This window comes from Trematomus bernacchii, unplaced genomic scaffold (assembly GCF_902827165.1).
Source record: "Trematomus bernacchii unplaced genomic scaffold, fTreBer1.1, whole genome shotgun sequence".
Taxonomy (NCBI): Eukaryota; Metazoa; Chordata; class Actinopteri; order Perciformes; family Nototheniidae; genus Trematomus; species Trematomus bernacchii.
The window spans coordinates 19388337-19413812 of record NW_022987973.1 but is presented as its reverse complement, the minus strand read 5'-3'; the positions used below and the strand labels follow the sequence as shown (position 1 = coordinate 19413812).

General features: G+C 40.5%; 1 protein-coding gene across 3 annotated transcripts in view; it reads right to left on the bottom strand.

Annotated features, from left to right (window-relative positions):
- lrp4 (low density lipoprotein receptor-related protein 4) overlaps positions 1–25476 on the bottom strand; it is a 121599-nt gene that overhangs the window by 44702 nt on the left and 51421 nt on the right. For all 3 annotated transcript variants that reach the window (XM_034116653.1, XM_034116654.1, XM_034116655.1), the window contains exons 2-3: positions 25105–25251; positions 5780–5896 (exon numbers count right to left, since the gene is read on the bottom strand). In XM_034116653.1, the coding sequence (XP_033972544.1) occupies positions 5780–5896; positions 25105–25251 (264 nt within the window). The remainder of the gene's footprint in view (positions 1–5779; positions 5897–25104; positions 25252–25476) is intronic.

Sequence of the window (25476 nt, the reverse complement as noted above, 5' to 3'; positions counted from 1 at the left end):
CCAAAGTTGAACAATGTTCAACTTTTGAAGCTGAGGAGGAAGCGTCAGCCAATCAAATCCCGTGTACGCAAATCTGACAGTTCAAGCTCTAGCCAATCAAACGGCGTGTATGCTGGGAGAGACATTTCCTCATATTCCAAAACATGGAGGAGAAATTAGCGGTAGCGAATCAATCACCCGGTGCTTTATGACCAGACCTACCGGGATATAAACCGGAGGAGCCAGGCATGGAGGGAGGTGGCAGAGACAGTGGTATGTTTTCGCCTGTTTTGGGGAGTTTATATCCAGTTTACTTCGGGCATTTTTGCTTCGTATGTCGCGGGCGGGAGATTCATGTGATTGGTTGCTCGCAAAAAATCCTCAAGCTTCAGATACGCCCACCTCCAAGATTTTTTTAACGCTGCCGTGGAGACGGCCCGTTACCGAGCAATCAGCCTACTGCAACACTATGAAAGGCTTCTTAGAAGGACCGTTACAAATGTAAACCATTTGACCTACTGTATATTTGAAATGATCTTGTCTCATACCTCAATGACAGTTGACTTTGCACCCGATCTTTCAGGGTGGCTATTAGGAAGTTAATATTTCAGCTATAAACTCTTTGGCACTGCAGAAAGGTCTAAACTTTTCTGTCATTTTCAAGAGTTGGATGCAAAAAGAAGCTAAGCAAATCCCCAGTTCCTTTCGATTTTAAACCAGCTTCATTCAGGACAGGTGTAATCGACCGAAGCTGAGCTGCAGCAGCTTGTTTTATGTCCTAATTAAATATATATGCTGCCTGCTGTACGTTAGCAAATGTTGTCTCACTCGAAAGGTAACCTTGAGTCTGAAGAAAAAAAGACAAATGTTCCATTTGACACCCGTGACAGTGCAGTTAGACAGAACTCGCTCCCTCAAGTGAACTCCTCGCACTGTGACATTGACAGTTCCAAACCCTTTCATTTTTCCAAACAACTCCTCCACCTTGCCTCTTTAATCACACCATTGATAAAAAGACTGTATGGATTTTCAGAAAACCGCCTTATACTGTTACCAACGCAATCGATGGCAAAGCCCAGCCATGCTCGCCCGAGGGCAGAGTAAACAGGTTCGTCAAGGAGAGCCAATGATGGATGGCCCCTGGCAGGAGGTAATCTATAATTTATCAGTGGCGTGTGTGAGTGCCGGACAGCTGAGACAAACAGAGAGAGATAAGGAGCGACAGAAATAGAAGGGGGCCCACAGAATAGATGGGCAGGTGAAGAAGAAGATGAAGCTTTGCTTTATTTCACTGAGATCTTTCATCTCCTCTCAGGTGGGTTTCATCACAGCACGAGTCAAAGCTGCTGGAGACAAACTCCACTCTGAGACAAGACATGAGGCCCATGTGTGTTTGTGTGTGTTGCGGAATATTCTCCATGTCCATGCACTTAGTTACCTAGTTTATATGATAAGATATCAAGGTGGCTTAATTCTGTTTACATTATATCTCATAAAATTACAAAATGACTCCTGACCAAGGTGTAATAATAGACAGTGTATTGCACTTTCAAATGTATTGTTTTTTGAATCTATATTATTATTTTGTTTAAATATCTATTTCTTTATACATTTTTCCATTTTGTTTGTTAAAATGTGTATTATTTATTTTCTTTCGTATTTTCTTTCGTATTGGCTTTTTAAGGCTAAATGAAACTGAAATTAAGTCTAAATTGAAGGAAAAAAAGAGTACAGTTTTCATTACAATATATTAATAAAATGTAAGAACAAAAATGCATCTTCAATGGTACATTTAATCTAAAACATTTCTTTAAGCTAATATTCAAAACGTAGACGTTGTTGAGCTCGACTGATAATGGATTTTTATTTATTATTAAAAATTGATTTTTATATTAGATATTTATTCACATAAATGTATAAGGATATATCACTATTTAAAAGGATCCCTTACGTTTGGTTATTAAATAGTTGTGACCAGGCATGTGTGTCGGCACAAGAAAAGTAAGTCATTTCTAGTTACTAATCCATCACCATAGAGATATAATGATTTATGTTTGATAATCAAATATCGTCCAATATATCAGCCTGCACCCGGACCATCCATCACTCTACCTTTGACAGCTAAACCTCAGCTGACCTCACCCACATCGACCTCCCCTCAGCCCGAACATGCTCTCCTCCCCCAAAAACAGAAAAGGATTTAAAAACCACAAAAAGCCCATCGGCAGGGCCAAATGAAAATGTAATTATATGTGCATTATCGACAAATGCACTCATTTACTCTATTATTCAACTTATAAGAAAATAATTGATTTTCTCCCTCTCTCTGTTCCTCCCATGCTCCGTATTCCCTCCCATCAGCGAGGTAAACAGAGGGAGGTCGGAGGTCAACAAGCCCCGAAGACGCTCATCATTCACACTGCAGCCAAACGTCAAAGGGCAAAGGGCGCTGGGAGTCATTACCAGGCTCTCTCCATGTGTGTGGGTGCTGAAATTGTTTTTTTCTTTCTGTGAAATGTATTTTCAAACTTTCAGAATCTCATGTTCAAACACACACTGAGACACACCTCAGTCTCCGTGTTTGTCTGAAAATCTTGACAACTACTTCAGTTCCAGCCGAGCGTGGAGGATTGTCTCCCCGTCTCTAAATAATGAAATGAAACCACGGCATCGCGTTGAGAAGCTGAAAATATTGGAAGGTGAAACACAGACTAGGGTGAGCAAAAAAGAAGCATGAAATAATAAGTAGTTTGGGGAACGGGGCAAATTTACTGGGCATGAAGATGAAAAATTCATAGCTGACTCGCAGCAGACAGACACCCCCCCCCATCAGGAAGTGATACAGTGTCTGGCTGCTGATACAGCATGTGGGTCAACAAAGGAGGAGGAGAACTCGATAGATGATGGACGTAACGGAAAATTCATTCAGAAGAGACAAAGCTTACCTGTACCTGCTGTACACTCAAACTGCATGAGGTCTAATACACAAGTGACTGTGGAAATCTATCCATTTCAAGAACGAGGCGATTATTTAAGTGCTAGCTCTAATTGCGGGATCCACCATTTTTATTAAGCAAGTCAATTTCCCCCTCGCTTCAAACACAAAGCATATCTTGTTTTGCCATTAGTGCTCTCTTCATTAAAAACAATAGCAAAAACTGAGTTTGGCAACATCATGAAGTAGCGTGGGATCATGGGAGTTGTAAGTCGCTTTGGACAAAAGCGTCAGCTAAATGTAATGTCATGTAACGTTGTCTTCATTATCGTTGCTGTTATTGCAGTCAGCTCCTCGTGTTAATAGCCTGGAGCCGGATTATTCACAGAGGTCTACTCTTCTCCAAAATAAACGTGTTGATTCAAATTGGTAAAGACATTGAATAAAGCAGTTTCAAGTAAATAAAATCACAGTTTTTCAGATGTTTGCCACACACAGGATGTTGAAGTCTGCTCTGCCCCCTTCTAAAACGTCCAATCAATAAAATCCTTCATCCAATAAAATATATAGTTAAAAACAACCAAAATCTCAAAAGCATATCTAAAACTCTGGCTTAGAACTGGATAATAGTTCATTTATGACAGGTTTGGCAGAAAACCACATAAATGACGCAGGCTCAAAAGGGAATAAAACCATTATCTTAATTGAAATGATGTATTTCCCTTGCGTTATTGTAAGTACACTACTTGACAAAATACACAGTATGACATAGGTCACATTTTAATGTGTAAAAGTTCTAATACTAAACCATTTATACAGATGCCTCTATTCATTCTAAAAAGCAGTTTCTTAGTCCAACACTTTGGTCCACAGTGAAATATTATTACCAATACTTAATGGTGTTTTGTTTAAATATTCAAAAACCCCAAGAACACATTTAGATGACACCTGCTGAACACTATCTCAAAAACAAATCACTTAACTTGTCTCAACAGGCTAAATGCTTACTCATCAAAGCTGACCAAACACACAATTATTGCTTATAGCTGACATCTGTACCCATTATGTACAAGTGGTACAATTAGTGCGGACGAAATAAAAACTGCACAAAGGGTCCAGCAATTAACGTAAGGGTATAAGATCGGCAAATTGTTCTGTCTGAACAGACACCTATATACTGTAATGCGAACACAACAACGGTTACAGTCCTTGTTTAATTTTTGCATCTGTGAGTTGAGACAGTGCGGTCCATCTGGCCTGCAGATATCAACATGCTTCAGTCTCCTGAGCTAACCAAACACAAAAAGCTTTCTTTTTCAGCTTGCTGGCTTCCTCAACCGGTGCCCTCAGGCAAGTCCCTGGGTTATGGGCTTATGTTGTTGGTCGTGTTGCCTTTTTACTAAGATCTAATATTTGTGAGGGGGCTTATTTGCAGCATAATCCTCTTCATTGTTTATTCATTCATAGATCACAGACTGGAGATTTTTCTTAGAAGTCTAACTGTTTAACCATTTGCTCGACTTAATGCGATAGAGGAATCATATCTGCTGATTGCCTAGCTACCTCGCAGTCATGTCAAGGAAGTTCCCCCTGCCTCTAGCACACAATGCTAAGCTAGGCTAAACATCCCTCCCCTCATCTAACTCTCAGCACATTTCAGTGTCTCTGACTTAAGATATGTTGTTCACCACACTAGCTCCCTCTTCTGCACTTGTGACTAGCCCATTAGGCTAAAAATATAGCTAAGCTATGAGCTAAATAAAGAAATTGTATTAATCAACAATTCCAAACAGCAATTATCAATGTTAAAATGTTGCAATGAGTTAAACAACATGTTGGTGGTTCACAATCCTTACAACTATTATATTTCTATAACTGGGAAGTGTTGAGGTAAAAATAAGTCTGTATTGGTCTTTAGATAGAAGTTGGTCACTGAACGGACACTGGGTGACTCTTTGAGCCATGTGTTGTCTCCATCAGGGACACGTCACTCCCTGTAACTATTCCTGTCCCTGCACAGAGAGTTAAGTGTGATTAGACTGAATCACAAAAAACACCGACAGTGTGATGGAACAACTGCCGTGCAGCGTTCATCCGCACGGATCAGATGGCACACACGGAGCCATTCTGAGTCAATCCAACACTGACACATTTTTACACCAAGGCGCCTCGTATTGACACAATGCATTCCCTAACCTCGCAATACATACCTAAACTCTTGGCATTGCACTTGTATAAAGTTGAGGGATTCAAATAACAAATACACATACACTAATGCTCGGCATGCAGTGCTTCTAAATACTTTTTCCATGACTAAGACGTGAGGATGACAAGACGACATCTACGTCATTGATGAAGTGAGAGAAAGACAAAACACAAACTTGAAATGGACCTTACAAAGATAGAAATACAGGAGCACACACACACACCAGGAGGCGATACATAAATATGACAGCAGAAATAGACGCTCTCCTCCCTTCACCCTCTGCGGGACACATTCTCCCTGGAAAGCAGCTGAGGGGTATTTTGGATAGAACACACAGTCATGCACACACACAGATATATTCACAAATGACAAGAAAAACAGGATAAACTGAGGTCAAAGGTCACAGAGTGTCATGTGTGGCGACCGTGGGAGTGCTAACCTCCTGTGTGTGTGTGTGTGTGTTTGTGTGACATCCAGGCAACTTTTTTCAGAATCAAAACAAACTCCTCATTGCACATGGCTGCCGCAAACATCTGTCAACTTCAATAACTCACCCCCTCCTGTGTGGAGAGAGTGTGTGTGTGTGTGACAGCAAATACCAGTGTGCTTGTGTTTGTTTGCATGTTTGTGCTGACAAGAGAGACAGGAAGTGTACTTACGACAGTCCTGCTCGTCGGAGTCGTCCTCGCAGTCGTTGTCCCCGTCACACACCCAGGAGCGGCGGATACATTTGCCGTTGTCGCAGTGGAAGTCCAGCGGCGAGCAGGTGGGAAGCACTGCAAACAAACAAGGCGAGACAAAAGCTCTGTCAGCACAAACAATCAAATAAACAAACAAACAGTGCCAGGCTGAAAGGAGAAGGGGGTTTGCTGTGGTTTTCAGGAGGTACACGACTATCCGATTTAGGTGCTTTTCTATCAGAATTGTACTTTTTTGTCACTTTTCCTTTCCTTTATTCTTTTATATTGTATTTCCATGCAAGCTGCATCATTGTATTGTAGGATACACCATTTCAGTAGGACTCCATATTGAAGGCCTGAATGACGTTCAAATGAGAGATTATATGCAACATCATGACAGAGTTTCTGACGTTTAGCCTCTGGAAGTTACTCTTTATTTCAGGGCGATATGAGTCAAAATACAATGAAATCTTCATTCATATCTCAGCCCCCCTAGTAAGATTGTAGAGTTTTGATACATTTTCTTTACACGTCATTAGCATGAGTAATATAACTATATAAATAATGTTTTTATCTTGATGCAAAACTACAAGCAGCCGCACAAAAACATTTAGAAAATAATACAGTCTAAAATTGGTAAAATTATCTTACCGAAGAAAACTGTAATAAAATAAGATTATGGATATGATCTGCCGTTTTACCGATCAATATGGTAAAAGCTTTAGGATCCAATACCCAGCCTTACCATCAACAAGAAGATGCCTATTAGTTCAAATTGAGCCATTTGGCCGAACCTGGTTTCATCAAAACTTCTCTCTTTTACCCAATACATTAAATATTATAAGTGTGTGTATGTGAACTGGGTCTCTGGGTAGTTGGGATGGGCATTTCTCACATTATCGACCACACCATAAAACAATGAATCATATACAACTAATCTGCTGATTCTTTGCTACTAAAAAACAACACTAAATCACAGTGTTTTAATAATCAGATGTGACGTCAATCCAACACAGTGATGAAGCGTTCCCCGATCTCTCACTCAGCACTCCTGCAGTAAAGGTCAGTGTTTGACACAGTTTAAATGCAGGAGGTTTAACTCTCTGTCTGGTCTCAGCTCATCCACAGGCCGATCTGGACCAACGCTCCTCTCTCTCACCTTCTTACCCCGAGACCCAGAACTCAACTCAGCTCAGCGCATTCCTCCTTAACTTCATATCCGCTCTAAGTGCAGCTACTCGCTATCTAAGCACAGCCCCAATGACTGGCCCTTTGTCATCTGCAGACAGAGCTAATTTAATTACAGGCCAGAGAGGGATGGAGGGAGGAGGAGGAGGAGGAGGAGGAGGAGAGAAGGGGAAAGGAGGCGAGGGAACAGCAGCTACGCACAGTGGACTCTCACTCACTTGTCAATACCACATATGAAATATTGACCGAGCAACGCAGACTTTATGAAAAATGAATGACGTCACGCAGCGAGTTAAGCAGCGAGGCAGACAGGCGGACGAGTCGGGGCTCAGTGAGTGAATTAAGTGAGTGTGTGTGAGTGTGAGTGTGTGTGAGTGTGTGTGTGTGTGTGTGTCGGGGTGTGGCTCTGCTCTCCAGGGGAAGCAAAAGCCCCACTGACCCACATAGCCCTGCATGGATATTACATTATTCAGAGTGAAACACAAAGACAGAGAAAGAGAGGTAATCAAACAGAGCTCTTTCTCTCGTCCGCCTCGTTCTCCTCACCTTCTGATGAACTTCTGTAGTTGGGCAAAATATGCCACGTGAAACATTTCTGCAAGCAATTATCTGAATCTTACAATCAGTTTCTTTATTTCTCTCCCTACAGGCAGGCATTGGTTTCACTTCTATTCAGCAGGATGGGAACATCCACTTATTCCAGATACATGAAATGAGACTTGAGATAAGTCATTCTCCATTACAGAACAACCATTTCAACCTTTACACTTTTTGTAAAAATTGTTTTGTCATTTTGTAATAGCTTTCCTATGAGCTTTCCTTCATGTTTCTATAACATACAGTAGCTCATTAAAATTCCCTTTGTCTAGCAGACAATCAATTTGACATGTTGCAGCATATTTATGAAAAATGGCTGCTGCTCTCAAAACATAACTCTCTTTACTGAAAGACATTACCATTCTTGATAAACCTCTCAATACATCATAAAGCTGATAAAAGGTTTAGAAGATTTAGCAATGTATTTGTTTTTCTAAGAGTTTAGACTATAGATTATTAGAATAATAATAACCATGTAGTATCATTTTGAACTAAGTTGATCAACAAATCATTGAGTTTCCTGATTTAATAATGAGTTGGCAGACAGGAATGGGAGACATGTTTGACAGTTGATCATTGAACATAAACATCAAAATATGATATTTGTTTTTAGTTTTTCAAATGTAAGACATTTTTTACTTACTTTAATTTGTTTAAGTCAACAAAAATAATCTACATGTCAAACAAAACAGACAATTTAAATATGTCAACATGGGCCCTGGGAAATAAAGATTGTATTGGAACAGTATTCCAAAACTATTGATTTGCTTGGAATCGTCAATTTAATCACAATTAGTGAAGCCGTAGTCCTCAAGGCTATTAGTCCCTCTCAATTAACACAATTGGTCTTCAGAGGCAAAGTGCAGAGTTCAATATTTGCCAGGAATGCTGTATTAAGTGGCAACTGCAGTCAAATTCACAGTGATCTGATAAGTTGAATCCTGACGCCAACACACTTCCTACAAACCTCTCTTTGTCAAACTGAAGCATTTGAACGTTTTTTGGATGAACCCCCGACTCGGCGTCCAACAAGAAAAGAAAAATGCCTCTTTTCAACATTTCAATAAATAATTCAGCTTATCAGAAGAGGAACGGAGCGTGGTTTTGACAGGCACACACTGCCTCACACATACAAACACACACATGCAGACATAAGCAAACCGTCGTCACACCGGTTAAACAAACACACTTGTCCATAGCGCAGAATTGTTTAGGCCCACAAATTGGGAACGTTGCAAATTGTATGCAAATAAACACTTCACTGTCTCTTTTTACTCGTACACACACAAGGTCAGGCAGGAGGAGGGGCCTGTATACTTGTTATCAGTTGGATCAGCATGGAGCATTCTGGGAAGGTTGATGAGGCCTCTGGGCGCTTTGATCCCTCTTATCACACCGATTCTGCTCAGCTCAGCGCTGCTCTTAATGCTACCACTGCATTCCTCTGACACACACACACACACACACACACACACACACACACACACACACACACACACACACACACACACACACACACACACACACACACACACACACACACACACACACACACACACACACACACACACACACACACACACACACACACACACACACACACACACACACACACACACACACACACACACAACTTTGTCCACTTTGTTGCATTCTAGGAATCGTTATATATTACTTTTCTATACTACTTTGAAGAGAATTTCATTCAAATCCTTCATTTCCATTCCATCGTCACACAAATATACATATATAGTGAAATATAGTTTCCGCATTTTGATACCTCTCAATGTACCAGTCCACACTTCATACGTGGTGAGATCCGGGACTTGAACCGCAGACCCTCGGGTTCCCAGTACATATTGAGCTACTTCACCTCCATCTGCCTCATTCCAACATTTCTCACAATGCTTTTCGATCTCAACAGGAAAAGTGGGGTTTCTTTGTTTACCAAGTTACAAACACTATTAATGATGTACGTATTTTCCCATATAGGAAAGAAGTAAGAGAGCTGACAGAATATTGCCGCAGCAAAAAACGCATCAAAGACGGTGTTACATTTCACAAGCCTCTGATGACAGATGCACGACAACGCAATGCATTTTGGTCCATTTCCATCTCCTGTTGTGCTCCATTAATTATGTAATATTGTCACGTCCTACTGAGCGTTTGATGTGGATGTTTGGATATTTGCTTAAAGAACTTGCCAAAGCATTTGACATTGACGTTCATTCACCACCCATACTTCTCATCCTGGCTACAGAATTCCCACTTGCATTACACAGGTCATCCCTAACCCACTCTAACACACAAACAAGTGAAGGCCTTTTTTCAGCTCATTTCATTCCTGATGGTATAAAGGCTAAACAGATCTTTTCCGTCATATGAGAATCTGTATTTTTCCTTTTGCATCTCCTGATGTCAAGCATTGAGCCAAGATAATGAAGATGTCCAGTTCACCACAAATGTTTCCTGGAGAGACGAGGGAAAACTGGAGGTGACCCAACCGGCTTTAGACTGAAAGAGAAAACCTTTATTTGAGCCCCTTGGATGAGTTATTCTAGTCAGACAACAGACTCCTCTGTCCTGCTGTGAGGTCTCGGCCTCCACTGAATGCTGCTCTTTAAACTGCTATCCAATGTTGTATTTTTATAACTATTTGTCTGTGAGAATGTCCTTTATTTTTTATTATGTATCTTTTAATCTCAAAGAGCCCTATCAATTTTGCATGCTCATTGGCTGTGTCTTGAAATAAGATTGCGTGGGTCTGGTTTACAGGATTGTGTGTGTGTGTGTGTGTGTGTGTGAGTGTTCCATGTCCTAAGGAAGATGTATATGTGTGTCTTTAAGTGGCCATGAGCGGCAGAGTTAATGGGCTCCCCTTGACTGTAGAGCAGCTGAATCAAGTGGCCGTAATGGGACCAATATATCTGCCTAAACATCGCTTATCACACCGGCTCGACGGATGGGAGGATGAGAGAGAGAGAAAGAGAGAGAGAGAGAGAGAGAGGAGTGAAAAACAGATGTGTACTCTAGAGAGCGATACAGGAGCCTGCGAGTCTCATGTGAATATCTCATCCGAGGAGCTTTAACAAAGGTTTTCTATTTCAGTCCAAAACATGTCGGTTCATCTCCGGATTACTGTCGTCTCTACCGGGAACATTTATTCACGCTGGTGATCTGTGTATTTTTCATTATTTTGTCACATGTTTATAGCAGCCATTACACACAGACAAACACACACTTGCATGACTATGCTAATGTAGCTCAGTTGAGGGTAAACTGTGTTGTCAAAAAGATGGAACAACGTGTTGCAGGAATAAATACATATCAATAATTCCCATGCAAAGGGAAACACCATTTTCAAGAGTGACTTAAAGGCAAACATTAGTTTATTCTTCTTTGACATTAACAATATTGTTGAACCTCTTGGCTTGCTGTCATATCAGATAACTGTTTTCTTCTTTCAAACTTTATCTTATATCTTTTTTTCAGATAAGAAGTGACAGAAGGTTTCCATGAGCTTTTTGTACTGCCTTTCAGATGATGACAGCATCACTGGGAGGAATATTTGAGATAAATACAGACTCTTTTGATAAAAAAAGTATATACAAAGGTATTTCAGAGCAAGTCTGGAGACTATTAACTTCACAATCTAGATGGTTACAAACATAGTCGTACGTTGCTTAAAAGTCTTAGTCAGAGTTAAAAAAGTGCTAAAAGCAGAATGAGCCAAACGGAGAATAATCCCCTCTCTCACTCCTTCCTCTATTTTATACCTCTGACACTCTGCACCCACATTATTCATGTTCTTGCATGTAAAGAGATTCCAAACATTTTGCCTTTGTTCTCTGCTTTCACTTTCCTCTCTTCACCCTCTCATTGTTTTGGGGACTTTTTGTGTTATTTCTTTCCCAACAGTGTTTTTCCTGCTATTCCACCTGAGTGGTCGATTAACTCTTTGTGGCCATGAATTCAAGTTTGATTTACGAAAGCTGATAATGCCTCACAACTGCAGTTCCCTATGATAACATGGTAAAAGGATTTTTGGATAGTTTGTAAGGGACTAAAGCATGTAGGATTTTAAAAGTATCTCTCTTGTCCTGCCACAACCATTCTCCAACTCTCACTAATCCCCTCTGTTCACTCTCTGCAGCTCTGCTCGCTCTTTATTTGCCTCTCATAGCCGGTCCCGACAGAGGCGGCTTATCTGATTCTAGGCAGCTCTGGTCGCTAGCCAACGCATATTTCAGTCCGTCAGAGCGGAGTGGCGCTGCCAGCACAGTTTTTCTTGGCAGCGTGTCCGGCAGTGGCCAATGGGATGGGGCTCTCTCCATCCTTCTCCACCTCTACGGCAAACGGACCTTCAGCCTAGGGCTGTGCGATTATGGCAAAAATCATAATCACGATTATTTGGGTCAATAATTGATATCACGATTATTAAATACGATTATTCATTGACTTTGAAAAAATCCATTTATTGAACTTTAAAACAAATACAAATAATAATTTGAACAGTATCTTTTTAACTGTTGATTACCCTGAACGTATAATTCAACTGAAAAACCAATACAAAAATAAATAAAATAAATGATACATTTAAATAAATAATATCAAAATAATAAATACCAATAAACAAGATCAACAAATATTTTGGAGCGCACTTCCCCAAGCTACTAAACACATATAAATATGATAAATACAAATAAATGAGACCAAAATTAATTAGATCAAATATGTTGCAGTGCACTGTCACAACCTAGCAAAGCAAAATAATTGTTTTTTTCGATTATGTTGTTTTCGTAATTGTGGCAGGCCAAAATCGTAATTGCGATTAAAATACGATTAATTGCACAGCCCTACTTCAGCCACAACCTGACAACTCTCTCTAGCTTTGTTTATGGCTTTATCCCCTCAATTAGTATCATAGTCCGATGTATCAAACTTAACACCATGTGAGGAAGACTGTTTATCCATCTTTTTATGTCTTTCGTTTAGAAAAAAAAGTTGGAGTTGGTCAAAGTGGACAATATATCTCTCCGAATTGTAGATGGGTTTAAATACATCAAAACTGTCCGTACACTTCTCGTATTTAATGAACTGCAGACATCGTCACAAGACATTTTACTGTCCATCAACAGAGAATTATGTAGAAACATTTGCTTGTTGCCATGACAAATCTCCGCAGAGTGCTTTCAAGGTCAAAGTCAAAGTCAGCTTTATTGTCAATAATTCTACATGTTGTACATCCAGAAATCTCGAAATATTGTTTCCCGCAGTCCTACAGTGTGACATATATACATCAAACAAAAAACAAAAAGGGCCTAGATAAACATGGTATACATTAAACAAAACAAAGGGCCTAGATAACCGGGGTATACAGTTTAAAATGTCAATAATATAATTTAAGTGTTCAAAGTACAGTTTCAGTGCAGTAGCAGCGGAGATGGGCAGAAAAGTGACTGGTGCTGGATGAGGGAGGTTGTGTGTGTGTGTGTGTGTGTGTGTGTGTGTGTGTGTGTGTGTGTGTGTGTGTGTGTGTGTGTGTGTGACCATTTGGGGAAGGTGAGAAAGGTCGGAGGCAGGGTGGAGAGTTCAGGGGAGAGATGTCAGAGGGAGGGAGGGGAGAGAGTTCAGCATCCTGACCGCCTGGTGGAGGAAGCTGTTGCCCAGCCTGGAGGTGCGCGAGCTGAGGCTGAGGAACCTTCTTCCTGAAGGCAGGAGGCTGAAGAGGCTGTTGTCACCCTCAATGCTGAGTGCTTTGCGGGTGAGGCGGGTGTTATATATGTCCTGTAGTGAGGGGAGTGAGGCACCGATGATCCTCTGGGCAGAGTTCACTATGCGCTGCAGGCTCTTGCGGTCGGCGGCGGTGCAGCTTCCGAACCACAGCGTGATACAGCTGCTGAGGATGCTCTCAGTGGCGCCTCGGTAGAAGGACAGCATGATGGGGGGTGATGCTCCGGCTCGCTTGAGCTTCCGGATGAAGTACAGGCGCTGCTGGGCTTTCCTCGCTAGTGCGGTGGTGTTGTTTTTCCAGGTGAGGTCATCAGTGATGGTCACACCAAGGAATTTGGTGCTGGTCACCTGCGTCACAGCAGCGCCGTTGATGGTCAGGGGGAGAGGGGGTCGACGGTGGGTTCTCCTGAAGTCAACAACTATCTCCTTTGTTTTCTCCAGGTTGAGGAAGAGGTTGTTGTTTTGGCACCACAGGGCCAGTGAAAAACCAGTGAGAAACGCTTGTGCGCTATCAACCATTCAACCCACACATTTTCTCCTTAAGAGGCTGTAGGACAGGAATTACCCCGATGCGGTCTAATGATGACATTATAGGACTATTATGATTATGTGTCGCTGGCTGAATGAAGTTATAATTTCTCGAATGTTACCTTGCCTGTCCTTTGGACACCCACCAACAGCAGGTCATTCATTATACTTGGGCTATGTGACTGTTTACCTGCCAAGGATAATTCATGGTGAACGTATTAAACAGGGTGATAGGGATAGGAAGAAGACCTCAGACAAAAGGAAACGTTTCAAAAGAAAAAAAGAGGCAGCCTTGAGTCAGAATGTGGGAAAATGGAGAAAAATACTTGCAATCTCCTGTAGGAAAACTATTTTTTTAAATTGAAAATAAAATAGAAAGAGTCATGGCTGTTTCGCCTTGACATGCCTATGTTTATTTTTGAGAAAATACTTGTGGAAATTGTGGTTTGATAGAGTTTCTATATTACATTCTCAAGTGATTATGTAAGTGATCTTGTTCTAGATCACTGAGCCACGAGCCATACAAAAAATCTGACTGTTTGCAGCTTTGATTTTTGATAATAGGGCCGTTTGAGAAGACTTCAGGCAGGTAATAAACATTCACACACACATGCTCTGTGGATGAATCAGTTTTGTGTGCCAAAGCAAACACAGCTGGCGCTTTCTGTCTGGTTATGTGAAAGTGGATAAATGCATCTGTCTACTACATCAGCAGTCAAACTACGTTCTCTACGAAAGTGATACTTTCAACAAGTCCATGAACCAAACAAGCATGTTGACAGGAAAACATCAACACAAATCAAATGAACCAATTGAATGTGTTTTTTCAATAAACAATAATCCCAAATGGAGGATCACCATTGTTTTTGTCTCCATATCAATCATTATGTTTAATTAATCCAATAATTGTTTTGCCCATAAAATGTCAATCACAATGACAGATGCCAACCATATGCTTTCAGGGCCCGAGGTGATGTCTGCGAATTGTTTATTTTGTCTGGCTCCAAATAAAAAGCCAAATGAAGTATTGCGGCTACATGGTTATAAATTAAAGTGAGGAAGAAATGAAGCAAAGCTGAAGCGAACTTGCGAAACACACATCCCTGGAGCAGTTATCAGTGACTGATTCTTACAGTGAAAATACATTATCTCTGTCTGACACTTGTTTCATAAATCTTACAGCTTTATCCACTAGTGATGCCTCAGTCTCAATAAAATGAAGCCAGACTGCAGGAGGGGTAGCTCTGTTGTACCTCTGATATGAGAGCAATCGATCCAGGTACTTTCCCTCTATGTAATGGCCCCGCCCCTTTTTGGTAATTTGACTGGCGGTAAATAAAACGCCTGAAGTTTTTCGCCAAAAACATCAAACATTTTAGAAAACAGTGCAATTTTGTATCTACAATGAACCCAATTACAATGGTCAAACAGGCAACCATGACATAATGATGGATGATCAGTGTTGTTTTATGGTTTGTTTTAAATAAATATGGACAAGTGGCAGGGAACAGGCTTACACCTAAACTGGGATGTCCTTTGCTTGTCAGTGTTTTGTATATTTCAATGCAGTATATTATATGAACTACTTTGACAGTAAACGTTTAACTCATTAGCATCATAGTTCAGCTGTGATGAAGTGTTTTGCACAAACATATATGTATATACTGTCAAAGTCCCATTGATTATGCTTTTCATTCTCTCTGTGGATGCCTTAAGCCACATATCTTTTCTTTTCTGTATTTCTAGGAAAAGAAAAGACAATTGTTACTTTGGATTTGTTTGTTGTTTGATGTGCAATACACAACACAGCAGCTTTTAGGCCTGATCAAAAAATGTTGTCCGCTAGCAGTCCTTTCACCAGGCTAACTATTCTGAAAAGTTACAACATGGTAGTGAAATTGATACAATCCACAGTCCTTTTCGTTGTTTCATTATTTACCGGGCAAAATCACATGTACACAATTAAATAAAATTAGAAAATAACGTTCCACATAGTACTTTTAAAGCCTAATCCATCACCTCTGACAAACTGAACACATTTAAAAGCCACTCAAACAAGCTTCAACAAGATTTAAAAAGAATGTAAAGCCAGGCCGCAGACCAACACGCTCTTTGTCTCTCTTCTTATTCCTGTCTCTTTCTCTGCCCTCAAACGGCCTCTAATCATGTCCTCTTCTGTGGGAACAAGTGTGCTCCCCTCATTTACTGAGCAGAGAGTAAATATTGAGGAAGGAGGCGGAGTGGAGGACAGGAGAAATTGTTTGGAGGGGATGAAGAAAGAGAGGAGGAGGATTATGCTAATGTATCCAAACAACTACCGCCATATACTGAGACAGAAAGAGAGAATGAGACAGGAAGACGGACAAACGAAGCGACGGAACAAACTCAACCACATGGTGAGAAATAAATGAGAAAGCCTTGGGTAAAAAGAGAAGTGAGTTGAGTTTGTAGGTGTCCTGTGGTCAGAGGAGAGAGGCAAGAAGGATGCAATGACAGAGGGAGGCATGGAGAAAAGAGATGAGAGAGGAACTGACACATAGAAAAAGGAGGGAATGGGGTCTTAATCTTCTCCGCTCCTGCTTTCGGATCAGCTGAGCCCCCGTGGTCACAGCTTCTCTCTGATTGGCCAAGACGTCAGAGAGCGGTGGATTAAAGAACGGAGGGGGTATTTCTTATTTTTGTGTGCTTTACGTGTGAGTTTTGTATCAATGCCCTTGTGAGAAAAAGTTTGAGTTTTTGGGATTTTCGATGAAGGACGCTGTGGTCATTCCACACTCGTTTTGTTCAAACGCTGCTTTTTAGGTTTGATCTAGGGTTAAAGGTCGGGATTAGATTTAGTATTTTAAGCCAGAAACATATCTTAAGCCTTTCAAAAGCCTAACTGACTCTTAAAACTGTTGAAACAGACACAGGTTCAAGGCACGCATCTGGAGATTAAAGTCGTCTTAGTCTAGAGGTATTTTACCAAAATCCTGAAATCAAACGAGATCAGCTTTGTCAGAAAAATCTAATTTGATCTGATATTCACATGAATGAAGGTGTTCCACTACTGCCTAGCAATCATGAAATTATGTCTTCATTGCATAATTACGGTTTTAATTGGCCTTCATTCTGTACATTAGGTTCATTGGTGCATTGATGTTAACATGCAATGATGAAAACAACCAAGTCTGTAAAAAAATGTCCCTGTTTATGATAGAAGATGCCAGGAAGTTAGGATGTTATTGGATATAAATTCCAACTGCATTTGAAAACGCTATTTTTTCAGCACTCAATAAACGTTAGTACCTTTGAAAGACTGAATTCAAAACATTTATTAACAATGATTCTCGCTAGTAAATGAACTCGAGAGACTGTGATTTACAAATGGGAAATCAAGTACACACTATACTTGGCTTTCAATAGGATTTAATTGTGAGAACACTGTTGCTAGGCAACTGACAACAAAAATAACCGATTTTCCCAACATCTCTTATCAGAAATGATGAGTGATTCTGGGTTTCTTGCTTTTCAACATCATCTGACAGAACAACAAATATATATATATATATATATATATATATAGTTAGTAACATACATAGAGTTTCTTTACGCTTAGGATTTTTTTAAACATCAGAATAGTTGACAAGTCACGATCTGTACGAAAACATGAATTGTGGATCGTTCAAATGGATTTGTCTCATAAATATACGGTAAATGTAATGCCACTGGGAGGGCCTGTCATACCTATCTTGAAATGCATCGAGTGGAGGGTTCTTATAAGTGAGTGTTTGTGCGTGTATAAGTGTGTGTATATAGAGTACACACCCATTTCACAAACCTCGCAGGCCTGTGTGAGCCATTGGCAGAGGAAGCCAAACGTCATGCAGCGCTTTCAATCACGCACAACAGAGATTTTCCTCTTCCATTTCATCTCCACACACACACACACACACACGGTTCTTCACATCTATCTCCTCTGCAGCCCTGTCTCCTCACTCTGGCCCAAAGCATTTACTCTTTCATAACCCCAACTGCTTTTAACTCTGCAGGAGTTAGTGTGCCCATGCATCTGTGTGTGAGTCTGTGAGTGTGTGTGTATGTGTGTGTGCGTGCCCCACGTCCTGCTTTCTTCAATGTAAGTTAAATGCAGGGAGAGCGAAATAACTTGAAGGATGGAACAGCGGGGGAGGGGGAGGGGGAGGAGACACATGGTGAAGTTACAGAAGATGGAGAAGTCTTCGAAAGTTTTTGAGTCTTATCTGTTGTGGTTACTGTTGTTATGAACGGCTTACACATCAGTGTGTTAATATGTTTTATTTCCGTGTCCTCGGAGGGGAGATCAGGGAAACTGAAAACCAGATAAGATAAGAGTCATACTCAATAAGGCTTTTGGCCTTGTCCATCTTGAGGGTATCTACAGAGTTCAGAAGGAAACTTGTAACGAAGAGTACTGTTGCTGGGGCATCGTGGATTGAATGGCACATACAAATGGAATTGGAGGACTCCAGCCAAAACTATAAAAATTAAATAAAAAAAAAACCCTTCCCTTTGAGACATCTTAAGGCCTTTCAACATAATGCTTGGAACTGAATTCAAGATAAATATCAAAACAAAAGCGCGTCAAGGAGTCTAATAAAACTCAAGTGTGAAGACAGCGTTAGGAGACTATAAATCAGTGTGAGGAAAAAGTCATTAGGAAGACGTCTGAATGAGATCAACAGGTCATAAAATGATCAATTATTGTACATTTTGGGTCCAAGAAACACATAAATCCTGTGTTTTTACCAAGTTACAGCAGTTTTATGAAGCCTCGTCGACAACTCTTACTTATACCAACAAAATAAGGTCTGGGGCATCTGAAAACTGTCACATGAAGCCAACCATTTCTGAAAGGATTATAAAACTACATGCGTTTGCTAATTAGTTTTAGAACTACTGTATGATATGTTTTCTATCTTATTCTCTACATTATATAAATGTTTCAATAGGCTGGAATGTGGATTATGAAGAGAGCAGTAAAAAGGTAAGCTTCAATAACAACATACATAATCTTCCTTTTCATCACTCTTCCTGGCCTTGTCCCTTTTCATCACTTTCCTCTTCAGTTTGCCTTCGCCGACTTCTCGGCCTTCAACACACTGAACACTGCCATTTCTATATAAACTAGATTCACAAAGGCAGCATGTAACCTCCTTATGAAGAGTTTATGGCTGTGGAGCTGACTGCCAAGAACATAAACATATATCCCTCTAATGGAGCAGCGCTTCATGTCAGAGTCTCTCACACCTCATGCATTTGGCCTGCAATCAAACATAGTAAAGTGTGTTTTTCTGCCCATGTGCCACCCGGAGCTGTGAACATTCCCCGAGCTCAGGCAGATGGATCAATGAAAAAAGGGGTGTTATTAATTTGATGAAACCTCTATGAGTTATGCCTTCATTAAATTTCATCAGTGCTAATTAGTGTCTTGTCCTTGAGATGTGTGACCCTGTAACGTGTTCGTCTTGCTCTCAGACTAGTGAGGCAAAGATACCTGTATTACCAATGGCGGCCTTGAAACCAGAGATGAGAATTTACAACATTTTATCGATTTGAATTCCCTTTTCTGAGGACCACGTTTTTTGAGCATATTTATCTCTCCGACATGGCTGTGGTCCCAACATTTCGTAAAGAATTGAAGGGTAGAATCAAGTGATTCCAATGAATAAAAAAAAAACTAGGAACCAATTCTCAATTGGAAAAGATTCTCAATTCCCATCCCCACGTCAGAACCGTAGTAGCATTATTACAGAGCTGTAAAACTGTTCTGTAAATCATAAATGATCAGCGAAAATATGGAATACAGTGTTTGTACATAAGGATTAAAAACTGGCAGGTCCTTTAACCAGTTAAGCCCCGAGCCTATTTTTCAGGTCTCAGGCTCGAAAATGACATGCCCAGAACAAATGACTCTATCTTCACTTCTAAAAGGGGTAAATTAATAATCTTTTTTCTCAAAGCAATGATAAACCTGTGAGTTGGATTTATTTTAAAGTAAATTCAGATTGAACATAGTAAAATAAATGTAAAATATAGTTTCCGTCCAAAAAAACCCCATTACTTATAGTGAAAATCACTGTTGAATGATGGGATAGTAGAAGCTTTAGGAATCCAAACATAAAATAAGTACCCTGTATCAAGATTGATGCAAAACAAGTGAAATTTGATCTTTTTAGAGATATTTAGAAAAAAAAAACACTTCTGGGGTCATTTGGGTGTATTTTCCATATCTCTGGAACCCATCGGTCGATTTTGATGATTGACACCTCTTTTTAACCGTTAGAGCCAATAGAATCGAGGGGAAATTCCTAAAATCCATCTAAACATTACCCATTGGTGAATGAGTGATGCGTAGCCAGAATGCCCAAAACCGGAAGCTGTCATACACTCTCGTAGCTATCATAGCAGCTATATATGAAAACTCCGTTATTGACATAAATATGATGATGGATTATCAGTAATAATTTCAAAGGGACACAGACACATTGGATTAACCTTCAGCAGCGTTGCTATCGTTTTAATGCCATTGAACACAACTTTTGATCAGAAAACAACAAAGGTAAGAAATATTTTGCCGTTTTGGCTCCGTAAAGCTACGCTGTGTGTTGTCTGGTTTCGCATTCGCTGCCAAGTTTTGGTCGCACAGTGATGATACTTATACCTCTAGAATCTGTGGAATCTCAGCTTTCCGATAAGTAATAAGGTATTTATACCGTGAGTTCTGTGCTAAGTGCTTAAGCATTATTTCGCTCAGGGCTAATGCAGAGGTTCGGCGTTAGAGTTGTGTTTTGTTTCGGTAAAAATGGTTAATATTGTGGGGCTTAACTGGTTAAAGAACTATTGTGTAGGAGTTTTGGAGATTGATTGGTAGAAATGTAATATTATTACTCTGTGTATCAAGATTAATAATTGTTGTGTTTTCGTTAGTTTAAAATTAGCCATTCAAATGTACAAAGGGAGTGGAGGGAGTCTGCCATATTGCTCCGCTATGATTTTTACAGTAGCTCAGGAAGATGCTAATCGGCGTAGGTGGTACTACAACTTCTGTGTCAGTCCGTGACGTCATCGAGCCCAAAAAGACTTGTTCCTATTGACTTACACTTGGAGAGAGACCTCTGTAAATCAAAGGATAATTCTTTATCAACAAAATAATCTATGTACGAACACATGTATAGTCCTTATTTAAATCATTAGGATCCATAGTTATTTTCCCTCGTACAACTCTGAAATATGCAACCTCATCGCTAGATGTCACCAAATTCGAAAAAAAACTGCTACTTTGACTAACCGTTTGTCTTTAAATAGGTAGATTTATGATCCCCCAGGTAATCCCCCCCCCCTTCTCCACACAGTGTGGTCGACTACAAACACACAGATGTTACATGTGGGGTGAGTAAGAGGGCGGCCGGCTGTAAAGACCATTTCCTCCTCACCGTCTCACACCAACAACTCCTTTTCTAGTTAGAGTTCCTACACTGACATTCACCACACACACACACCACACACACACACACACACACACACACACACACACACACACACACACACACACACACCACACACACACACCACACACACACACACACACACACACACACACACACACACACACACACACACACACACACACACACACACACACCACACACACACACACACCACACACACACACACACACACACACACACACACACACACACACACACACACACACACACACACACACACACACACACACACACACACACACACACACACACACACACACACACAAAGAGGATTCATGCATGCTCTTGGTCCCTCAACAACTCTTCCTAATTCTCTCTTAGGTCCCTGTGCAGCTATGAAACTTTATATAAGGGAACACTAGCACACGACGCAAGCCCTGCACACACATTACAGTCACATCTGCACTACATAATTTCCACATGATCCTAATTAGATCTGAAGTTTACACGGATAGTTTCATAGCCACAGTCGGCCACTTTGCCTCGGTTCCTATTCTCCAGAGTTTCACAGACGCGCATTCTTCCATTGTGATCCAGCACAATTGGGCTTTCTCTACAAATTGCTAAATTGGTGTAAATGATTATCATGTTAAAGTTGAAACAAAGTCTGGATGCCACAAACTGAACTACAACTATTTTGCTGAAAAGAGGTATTCTTCTGTTTGTGTGTGTGTGTTTCTTGCGATGATGCATTCTCACGGTCACACACACACATCTGAACCGCTCTCTGTTGTGCATTGAAACTGTGCCTCCATAAATTCTATTTTGTTTCTGAGACGTCGTTAAAAAGCATACAATTTCACTCCACGGTTTTTACGATCCGACTTGCTTAATTCAATCAGTGTAATAGAAGTTGGGTCGTGTGGGATTCAACTCTCTACCGTGACACACAAAAACACCACGCAAACACACAGCATTTTATTCAACAGAACACACACACAGCACTCAGTTTCCCCTATATACAAATAGCGGCCGCGCAAAAAACAATTTTCATTGTTTTATTTTTTTATTAAAATAATAATAAGTTTAAAATTTTAGATTTTTGATTGTTTGTTATGTGGATTTGTAGTATTTGTGTTACTGTATGTTCAATAAAGGTGTATTTAGCTAAATCTTGAGACATTGCCACTGTATGTACTGGGCCTCAAGAGCCTTTCTTGTGCTGGCAGACACATAGAAACATATTGGCGGGGCGCACTTCGCACACACTCAAAAATTCCACGCACTCCGCACTCACATTTTGCTGTGCCCGCGTGCCTTAGCACCGCTGCTATGACTCCATCCTAGGGCAGTGTTTCCCCTATATACAAATAGTGGCGGCGCGCCGCTGCTAGGGGGCACCAGCCAGGCTAGGGGGCACCAGCCAGGCTCACATTATGCTTGGCCCACGTGCCTTAGCACCGCTGCTATGACTCCATCCTAGGGGAAACACTGTAGGGGAAACACTGTAGGGGAAACACTGGCACTGACATAGCTCATTACCTGAGGACATTTTAATTTCAGTTAAATGGAACCTATCCTAACTTTCAATGTGTTGTGTGCCCCCTTAAAACAAATCACAGGGTGCAAAATCGTCGTGCATAGTTTAGAGTTGACCTTGGAGAAGTTCAAAAGAGTGTTTTTTTCCCCTAGTTGCCTAGTTGTCTAACACATGTAGTAATTTTGACAATAAAGCTGACTTTTGACTTTTGAAATCGAAATATATTAAGAGGTGGGGGTTAATGCATAGTTAAAAAAAAGATTAAAGAATAAAAGAAAGAACATTTAAAACGAATAACCCTTTTTATCCATTAATCATCTTATGACCCCTAAGTTTTATCATCATATTGTGTTTTATGTCTGACTAAAAGACCAAAACTCAAATGATTTAATATGAAACTGAGAAAAGCCTCACATTCTGGACATATTTCATTGCCATAGCTGTTCAAAACTTAAAAATCTGTATCCGAGGAAGCATCAATTTGAGTTTTCTCTGAAACATGTTTAAATAAATGGGTGAAGTTGATCTGGACACCACTGGTTAAAATATTTGAAAGAGTTGAGGAGGTAGTAGGACATTGTGGAACTGAATACTGAAGGGTTATATCTGTAGTTTTCAATGTCTGGCTGCTATAACAACAACATTAATCTCTATGATATGAGCTCCATGGTTACGAGATTGACTACAGTGAGTTCAAGAGGACGAGCGTCCACCGCTTGAGCAGAGGATCGATCAGACAGTACTAATGGATTAGAAAGGTCCAGCTAGACGCTCTGATATCTGTCAGCTGCTTCCATGTGTCTCCTTAAATAACTAACGTAGTGTAGATCGATATGGGGCGATCAGGCTGACTGAACATTCAACTGGCCAGAGATCAATAACACTTAGCATCCCCTCTTCCAACCCCTAACTAGCTTAATGTGACACAGGAAGACTGATGGAGACAGAATATCAACACACACACACACCTCTCAAAGAGGCTTAGGAAGTGTCAAACAAAAGGGCAGCATCTGCTTCCCTACTCTATAACTGAGCAGGAAAAGGAAAAAAGAAGGAGACCCCTCACACTGACATTTCACATCGATACACAGAACTATAAAAGAGGAGCGGTGAAGATCTCCTCCACTTGACAAACTGACATTCTCTGTAGGAAAATACTCCTGTCTGGCTCTACTGCCAAGAAATCCCTCCAGCCAAACGCTGTCTGCTGCCAAAAGTCACTCAAGCATTTTTCTGCACGGGGCATACACCACGCAGAGTCTCTGCATCAGAAATACTACCCCGCCCGGACCAGTGACCCGCTCACAGTTTCACTGGGTGATGATGATGTCCATACGGGCCCAATTATATGTTTTCCTCCTATTCTACACTACGTTTCCCGAGAAAAAAAAACTGTTGTATCTTGCTAGCAAAATTCCGAAGCCATGCACTTTCACACATTTGGAGAGAGGAGCTGCAAAACACAACCAGAGTCTGGGTTGAGTAGTGAGAGTTTAAGGCCTTGCTCAAGGGAAGAACTGCTGATCTATTCAACTATTAACAACCATTTTTCCAGGCTGGATTAGCAAGCAACCAATTTAACCAATTTGTTACCAATTTAATAACCATTCATAAATACCCCAAAACAAGTGTAATACAACAACTACAATCTAAATGTGTGTAAACAATCTTAATTCTGTTTTGGTCCTGACCAAAATGTGTCCGAGTATCTATAACTGATTTGTAATCTCTTTTACTTCTTTTTTTAATCAGACTTTATTTTAGAGTCTTCTTTTTTTTTTTACAAAAATCATGCACAGATGCTTGTGTTCATGCATCATTTATCATTTGAGAAGTTTGGCTATTTATCTTTTGATAAAACAGATGGTTTTCTGGAAAACTATGTAAACATTAATCAAGGAAAGTTAAAAAGAAAGAAAAGCTTTTAGTAACCTTCAATGAAAGGCTGACAGGTCGCACATAGGGTTCGACAAAAGTTAAGAAATCAGAGACACAAGTTTGTAGTGTAATCTTTGAGGAATGCAGAATTTCGCTGGTCACCGATTGGTCAATTTAAACTTGATCAAAGAGACGTAGTAAACTAAGAGCAGATACACGGATCAAGCAATAACATCAAAGCCAGTAAACACTTGTACGACTGATCAAGTTGCAAATTGGACCAATTCAGAGTCAATACATCTATGGTCACAGTTAAATAGAAACAAAGACAGAAGGAAGGGAAGTGAGGAGGAGGAAGGATTGCGACTCACTGCATCCGTCCTCGTCACTGTGGTCCCCGCAGTCGTTGTCTCCGTCACACTGCCACTGGGCCGGGATGCAGGTACACTCGCCAAACGCACTGACCGCACATGTGAAGTGGCTCCGTCCGCACGAACACTCAGCGCTGCCCTGGACGCCTGCAAACACAGAGGAAGAGAGGGTTTAGCATCTAAGACATAAGAAAAATGCTGCAGGTATTTGCCCACGTAGCTAATTTTCCAATCTTTTGCTTGTCATTTTATGAATTTGAACGTATACAATGTGCAGGTAAACACACCAAGTGACGCTGGTGCTTTCTGTTTTCGGGCCAAACCGCTAAAACCAGCTTAATATTATGCTCCTTTTTAACTACTGCCTAAATA